At 38.1% G+C, this 7,889-nt stretch overlaps 1 protein-coding gene across 1 annotated transcript; it reads right to left on the bottom strand.

The window, feature by feature from the left end:
* Window positions 1-1,112: 1,112 nt before the first annotated feature.
* Window positions 1,113-7,362, bottom strand: LOC137958729 (uncharacterized protein At3g49140-like). Its single transcript, XM_068805825.1, has 11 exons — window positions 7,243-7,362; window positions 7,054-7,156; window positions 6,736-6,967; window positions 6,183-6,282; window positions 6,003-6,070; window positions 5,725-5,904; window positions 5,509-5,634; window positions 3,895-4,194; window positions 3,004-3,156; window positions 2,037-2,132; window positions 1,113-1,337 (listed from the first exon to the last, which is right to left on the bottom strand). The coding sequence occupies exons 1-11, from the start codon at window positions 7,307-7,309 to the stop codon at window positions 1,278-1,280; spliced, it is 1,485 nt and encodes a 494-aa protein (XP_068661926.1). The 5' UTR covers window positions 7,310-7,362; the 3' UTR covers window positions 1,113-1,277.
* Between the last annotated feature and the right edge of the window lie 527 nt (window positions 7,363-7,889).

The raw sequence follows: 7,889 nt of genomic DNA on the forward strand, positions 1-7,889 counted from the left end.
GTACCTTCCGCAGAAGACGATTTTAAGATCTAAACTCTCTCCGGTTCAAATGATTACAGGTAAAAAGATTTAATGAACACAGAGAAAAGAGACTTTAAAAGGATATAAGAGTGTAAAGTAGAAGACGTCATTGGAAAGCTGATGATACTTTCTCTCTCACTCAACCTTTATTCCTCAACTTGTGGAAGGCCAAAGTCAGAACCGTTATGAGTATTAACGTTCCTTAATTTCGTAGCCTTTAATGATTTACAAAAAAGTAGGAAATATGGTAGAACAGGGACGGGGTAAGAACGAGAATGAAAATCAAAGTGACGGCAATGGCAAGGCGACGGCGCCCGAATGGGAAAGGCGATTAGGCAAAATGAGGAGAGGGAAAGAATGGGGAATGAGAGTCGAACGGGGATATTTCCCCTTCACCGTTGACCAAGATCAAACGGCCAGAAAGGAGAAAGAAAACAGGACGGATGAAATTGGATTCCAACCCTATCGATCAAAAACACACCCAAAAGTTAACCAGTGCCAGCCTTAAAACATCTCCTAAATGGACCATAGGGTTTTTCAAAACCTGAATAGAATTCACCATTTCTACACACTATCAAACACCTAGCCAATTTAACCCAAAAGACCGGTCTGTTAAATGCGGAAAACCAAATACCTAACCCATCAATGGTGGACGGAACTACCTAGCTCTGACACCCACCATTCCCGTTCCCCACCGCTTCACCGGGGATTCGAATACGGAATGTGGTGCCTAACTTTGATACCATGTCAAATGCCTAACCAATACAACTCAAAAGACCGATCTGTTAAGTGCAAAAAACCAAGTACTTAACCCATTAGTGGTGGACGGAACCACCTACATGCTGACACACACAAGATGCTTTTATACGTTGACAGGACAAGTAAAAGAAAGTAAGAACGAGGTTATCACCACAATGCTCACCTCCCAAATAAAGTTCTCACGAATGATTCAGTTGAAAGAATCATAATCATAATTCATGAATGATCTTACATGTTCATTTTTATGGTCACCTTATTCAAATATCATATTGGGAACGATTTTGATGCAAAGCTCAAAGTATGACAACTAGAGAACGAAATATAGACAAGGGTGATGTTACTGACAAGCCAAATAGGCATAACTTGTATAAATTAGAAAGAACAGCCACAACTTGTGTGAGAGTCTGCCAAGATGCCAGAAACAAAAATGAGAAAAAAGAAAAATGGTTGTCGAGTATTTACACAGATCACAACAGAATCTCAACAGGAGACAGATATCATTCCTCTGGGAACAACATCTTCTGAACTTGTCTTTCAGCAGTGTACTCTGAAGTTGCCTGCGAAAAAGAGAAAGATATTTTCAGCAGGAGAGCTTGTGTGGAAACTACTCGACATTAAGCAAAGGGAACAGTAACTCAAATAAGACTTGCAGAACAGGATTTCTCTATCACCTTACTGAAAACTGTGCTCAGATTCATTACTTTGAATAAACCTTGCATTTCGGTTTGCACAATTATTATATCCAGAAATCAGTCCCAGAAAAAAAAAAAAAGGAAAAAGTCCCCAAAATCAGTGACATTTGGCCAGAAACATGGAAACTTTAAAAACAACAAAGGAGCTGCAAAGAAGGTGACCCAGGAAGGCCTAAATTCAAAATGTTATTCCCTAGAGATTTTTAGCTATCAATGAACTGACGACCATAATAATGTAAAAAGTAAAGAGGACAGTAAAAAGCCCAGCCCGGATTTCTTGATGCATAATGTTTCTGGACCGCATAAAGCTAGATTCTTAAACCATATGGCACTTGGCCTCATAGATAACCCAGTAGCATTCTCTAGAGGACATTTGCATTAGCCATTCTCTTCAAGGTACAAAACTCAGCCTGTTGATTCAAACATTAACAAACTAGCCTTCTACATTAAAGGACATCAGTTGCCAATAGTCTTTCTGATATTAAGATACCTGAAGCTTGAAATAACACTCTTTGTTTTCAAGAAACTGAAAATGAGCATTTGAATTTAAAGGAACAAACATACCCTCGCATCAAATGCAAATCGTAATGTTTGAACTTGTGTTCCTGAGCATACCCTCAAATCCAAACCTAAACTATCCACACCAACTACTGTTGCTTCCTGTTGCAAGTGAGAGCATTGAAAAAGCACATCAGGTGCATTAGCTGACCTTCTATGCAAACACATGCACAAAACTGTATTACAAGATATACCATCCAAGAGAAACATTTCTATCGAGTTTATCTTTTTAATGTCATTGGAAAAATTACAGTAGAAAAGATAAGAAAGCACAGGAAATGGGCGAATGAAAAGGACAGAAACTAGATCAGTGACTTAGTACTAACTAGTTTTAAATGTACAGATCTTGCTCATTGTCAAGGGATCACATCGATAGCAAGTCTGCTTCCTTTTAGACAAAGGTGCCACCACATGTCACCTCTTTTTGAAAATGTATCCAAACCTCTAATATGGTATCTGCTTAATACCAAGAGATACTGAACTCTCACAGTAGTAATCAAAGATGTTTGGGCCTCCTGTCCATCACTCTTTGAGAATGAACTTCTACCCAAAGCCTCTACCAGTTATGAAGGGCATGTAACCAACAGATGATGAGATGAAGCTCTTAAGGTGTAAATAAAATGCTTAAGTTGCACATTTGAATAAGATTCACTCTCCATTTCAGATAGGCTTAGAAGACTTTAACCATTATCACCTGGAAACGAGGGACAACTTGCAGCACACACCTGGAATGATATGTTTTTTTTAAAACATTGATACACAACCTAGTAAGATATACAGCCCATAAGAGTTGAAACAAAATAACACCAATCCCCACCTCCCTCCAATACCTTAGCCAGAGGATCAGTCCTTGTTCCTTTTCAAATAACATGTAATTACCTGAGTCTTGCCAGACCCTAAAACCCATATTACAAATTTAATTGGACTAAATAACAAATGATTTGAAACTCATTTGCAAAACAAAATGGATTACCTGTACTTGGATACCCTTATGTCTCCAGCATAGAGATTTCAGTGCTTGTGTGGTTTTATCTCCACCAGCTTTCAGATTGGACATAATTTTGGCTGCTGAATGGGCAATAATATCTGGTTGAACTAGCTGAAAATCTTCAACTTTTACAAAAATCTGTTAAGTGGTTAAAAATATGAACATCTTCTTAGGAATGTACCCAGATTTCAAATAACGTATCTATTCCATCAGCACAAAAAATGTTAAGAAAAAAAGAAAAAAAAGAAAAAGAAAAAGAAAAGAAGAGTTGTGACCAAGACGAGCAGTGAAGACTGTTTTGCTCAAAATAAGATCCATATAAATTGAAATGCTGAAGCAAAGGTAAGCTGTAGTTCAAAAAGAGTCCAAGAGGGTCCTACTAAAAAATTCACAAAACCAGGGATAAAGAAGTCAGCAAGTTGGAATAACATGCAAGGTTGCAGAAATGGGTTTGTTCCTTTCTGTCTCAAAATTGGAACATAAAAGCAAAATATCACAACATTCATTCCCCAAGAACAGAGGAACTCAGCTGTTCAAACAAAAAAAAAAAAAAAAAAGAAGGAAAAGAATGGTGGAATATAAACAGCATGATCATAGGAATTCACCTTAGAGGAAGTTTTTCTTTGAGAAAGGATACTATGTATATTTTATAGGGGAAATCTAACTGGACAGAAATTAGGTGAACACTGATTATTATAGGAGCCAAGATGGATTAGACAATTGAGACTAAGAACCAAAACCAGAGTAGACTCTTTGGTTTTGGATAGTGGTTTACATGTTTTAATATGTTGAGATCTTGAAAGAGTTGATAAAAAGAGAGAAAAAAAAAACAGATAACTGCAAGCTGTATCAAGCACAAAAGATATGTTTACATGCCTGACTTCCATATGCTGATACAAGCTGAATTTTGGTCATTTCCAGTTTGTAAAATGAACTACCAGTTAAGTGGCTTTCTTCTTTTCCAAATTCCTCTCCCTGAATTGTGCCATCTTTAGAAGACGTTTTAGTGTTCGAATCAAGTTCATACTGACGTTTGCAGCCATCATGAGACTGATTCCGTTTAATGTATTCCCGAATAATTGATTGCTCTTCAATAAAAGCAGGTCTTAGGAGGCCTTGGATAGCAACAGCAGTGGAGGGCTGATCCATCCAATCCAAGTGGAGATTTGATACAACCTGGTCAACAAAATCATACAGCATATAGATATACTTTGATATTGTGGCAGTCACTGATTCTACCATAAAGTTCATCGAACAGAAACGTTGTACAGCTTTAATCTGAGATTGAAGCTTGTTGGGAACAAGGTCCACAATATCACAAACCCAGTCCATGTCTCTATAGAAACAGAGATATACCATTGAAACACTTTAAATGCCAGGAAAAAAAGGGATCAGACATGGATGTAGGATACCCAAGGCATACACATTTCCTAATTTGACCATTGGGTTTCTTATAAATATCCCTATTTTCTACACTCATGAGTTCACATTTAATGTTGGTTTCATACTTTCTTTTCCTTATTTTATTTTTAAATGAATAAATGCACTTAATGGTACCATTATAATATCATGAATTTGCAGTTTTTTAAACAAACATGTGTGCACACGTGACACTTGCATACGCATGCAAACATACATACACAGAAGTATGCACGCACACAAGACACTTGCATATGCCTGTGTTCACACATACACAAAGGCATGTATGCACACAAACGCACAGGCATGTATGCACACAATAGCACAAACATGTATGCACACATAAACACAAACATGTATACATACACATAGACATACAAGAACACATGCACACATGTATGTGCACGCACACACATACATACACATACACACACATACCCAAGCACCCACATATGCACACACAATCACAAACTTGGCCTAAAGCTTGGACTTGGAACCCCATGCCAATAAACTCATGTGACCATTAAACAAAAAGTTCAAGCAACCCCATAACTTTTTGTGATAAATAATATATATATGTTAGAAAAGCTATTGAGGGGTATTTTGGTCTTTTTTCATCAGCAGATGTTATATATTTCTACATCATCTTATCTTACATGTTTTATTATGTCTCTAGACTTAATTTCATTTAGTTTAGTTAAGTAGAGTGGGAGATATAAGGTTTAAGTGGTTTAAGTATGTAAGGGGTATTTTTGTAACTTTTCCCACTAATTAAATAGAAGAAGGGATCAAGTACGACCCCCAATAAGACTCGATTTTGAGTTATCTTTCTCCCCTCTCTCTTCTTATCTCAAACTCTCTCATTATCTTCAATTTCCTCTTTTCACAATACATCATGTAATTTAGTGTTGCGAGAACAAGATATATATAAATTAATGAAGAACCTGAAGAGACTTGTATCATTATCAAATTAAAAATGGCTTATTCTCAAACATGGCAAACTTCAGGGTTAAAATGATTAAAATGGTTATGAAAACTCTTTTAAACAGTTCTTATATTAGACAAAGATACCTCTGATATTTTGCCGGCGAAGTACATAGGATGAGATGAGCGCATTGTCTCCATGTTAGCCCAATCACCCAATGTCTCAGAAGAATCAAATCCATCATCCAAATCATCAAGAATAGTAACCCAATCCTGTGAAAAGCATTCTGTCATATAAGATGGATCTTCTAAATCAAGTGCAAAATTGAGTTGCGGAGAAATATCTTCAAGTGAAAAAGTCACCTCTACATAGTCTTCATATTGGTGGTCATCATCATCATCATCATCATCAACATCATCATCATCATCATCATTTAAATTATTTTCGTCTGTAATTTCCTTGATATTGAAGTCATTATTGGTTTGATCTGATAAGTCCAGCTCGGACAGCAGCTCTAAATTATTCAAGCCTATTATTACTTGCTGCAGTTAATATTGGATTTCAAGTAAGACATAAAACAAACCTGGTGGCAATAAAACGCCATACACATTAGTCAAGATGTGAAGGAGAAGTTTGTTACCACAAAGTTATTTTCTGCACTAAGTGACTGTAGAATGTCTTCATCTTTGTGCACCTCAAAGTATAAACCTGGTGAGTACATTAGAAACAATAGTAAGATCATAGAGGGAATGAAGAGACACACGAGATTCATTTGCCTGAAGAATTGTGCAAAATCTGAAGCAAATTGGACCTACTTTACCTCCTTGTTCATCAGTTAAATAGGACAACTCTGGCCAGAATATGCTCTGGTCTTCATCACCTACTGCCCCTGAGAACATCAAAGTTGCCTTGCTATTTGCCTGTTAGTGGCATGAAGACAGAGGCAGGAGTTTCTGAACTGTCAAGCACATATCAACAGTGAAGGGAGAGAGATGAACTTCAACAACATCTAAGGGCTAGGTGCTTTAAGCAAACAATAGGATACGGGGGTCACTATTCTCCTTGGTATGCGGACAACAAAGTAGAGCAAGAATGACGAAAAATACAGACCATTAAAACAAGTGACTAACTCTACATTGAAAGGATACGAGAACAGTGACAAAGTAGTAGCCACTGGAAAATGGGAGTAGAGATTATAGACACGAGGAAGTAACAAGTATCAGCAGAACGATCAAAAGAAGCAGATAAAACCCAGTAGAAGGAGCTTAAACAGGAGGCCATATCGTCAATTGATCAGTCATAGATTTTTCATTAACGAAAAACAAATATACTCCACTTCTTTGTTAAAAACCGAATAGATACGGAAACCTTACCTCAACTATTGTTCGGCTCATCTCAGCATCTGAAAGCCTGGCGGACTCTTGGGCTTCCACTGGGAGAACCCGTTCCGTTATTTCCTCAAAAGGGTGGTAAGGTGCGTCTCTACTGTCAGAATCAGAGTAGTCAGATGCCACACGAACTCGAACTGTGGGAACGTTATGACTAGATCTGTCATGATGGTTTCCGGTGGTGAAGCGAAATCTTCTCGAAATTCGGCTACTCTTCCTGTAATAATTTGAAACCGATGCACTATTAAAAAGACAACAAGAGACATGACAATTTATCAGCTGCGAAGTGAGTAAAAGGGGTACCAAAGGGTGTCGAATTCTGAAATTCCTCTCCAGTTAAAGGGTCTGCTGCGGGAGAGAATGGGGAGATCATCAGACGCGGAAAAACTCCAGTAGAGGCAGCAGCCTGCACCAATTTAGTTGTTCATTACTGAAAATTCTTTTCACTCAATGACTTGAAAAAATCGGAGAGAAAAAGGACGAATTACTAACTAGAGACACAGCTACAAGAGGAAAGCCAGCCGGTTCGAAATCCCACTGCCAGTGCCGATTCGATCATTCTCTTATTCTTCTTCTCTATCCAAAGCGCTTCACACCCACTTTGAACGTCTGTGTGGATGGGAGGCCTTTGGCGCGTTCCGCTGATGTACGTTTCCTTTTTATGCAAAATTCCAGATGTATGTTAACTGGGCCTGAATCTTCAAGTTTGGATTCGGTCCAACCCATTTTAATTAGGCTACGTGGTCATGGACTTCGTTCCTGTCTCATTAATAACATATAGGGGTTGCACCCATACAAGCCGGTTCGTGAATAGCTCGAGCTCGGCTCAGAGCCGACTCGGTTCGGTTCGAATGAACTCAATCTTAAATCAAATTCGAGATCGGGTTTAAATTCATTAAACGAGCCGAACTTGAATGAGCGGCTATTTGATTCGCAAGCCGGTTCGTTTACTTAAACCAATTCGAAGTATTTCTTTTGAAATATGGGTTGGGAACTAGGACCAGAGGACAAAACCTCTCCACTCTTCAAGATATGTGGGTCTTCGAGCATATCCTGGAGAACCGTTTTGTCAAGACAAGGGTGTAGGGGATTTTTGATCTGGAATGCGATTTTCTCTCAACAACAACTCAAAATCTTGT

The sequence above is a fragment of the Aristolochia californica genome, unplaced genomic scaffold (genome assembly GCF_029961685.1).
Source record: "Aristolochia californica isolate CCGP_79_NKW_82.1479 unplaced genomic scaffold, dmAriCali1.0.hap1 SCAF_3, whole genome shotgun sequence".
NCBI classification, from domain to species: domain Eukaryota; kingdom Viridiplantae; phylum Streptophyta; class Magnoliopsida; order Piperales; family Aristolochiaceae; genus Aristolochia; species Aristolochia californica.

Bases quoted from the DNA above. Each gene is read 5' to 3' on its own strand.
- LOC137958729 (XM_068805825.1), bottom strand. From the start codon at position 7,309: ATGATCGAATCGGCACTGGCAGTGGGATTTCGAACCGGCTGGCTTTCC. The intron at 6,968-7,053 runs GTACCCCTTTTA...AAATTATTACAG, and splicing joins TCAGAATTCGACACCCTTTG to GAAGAGTAGCCGAATTTCGA. The intron at 5,905-6,002 runs GTAACAAACTTC...TATTAACTGCAG, and splicing joins GTGCAGAAAATAACTTTGTG to CAAGTAATAATAGGCTTGAA.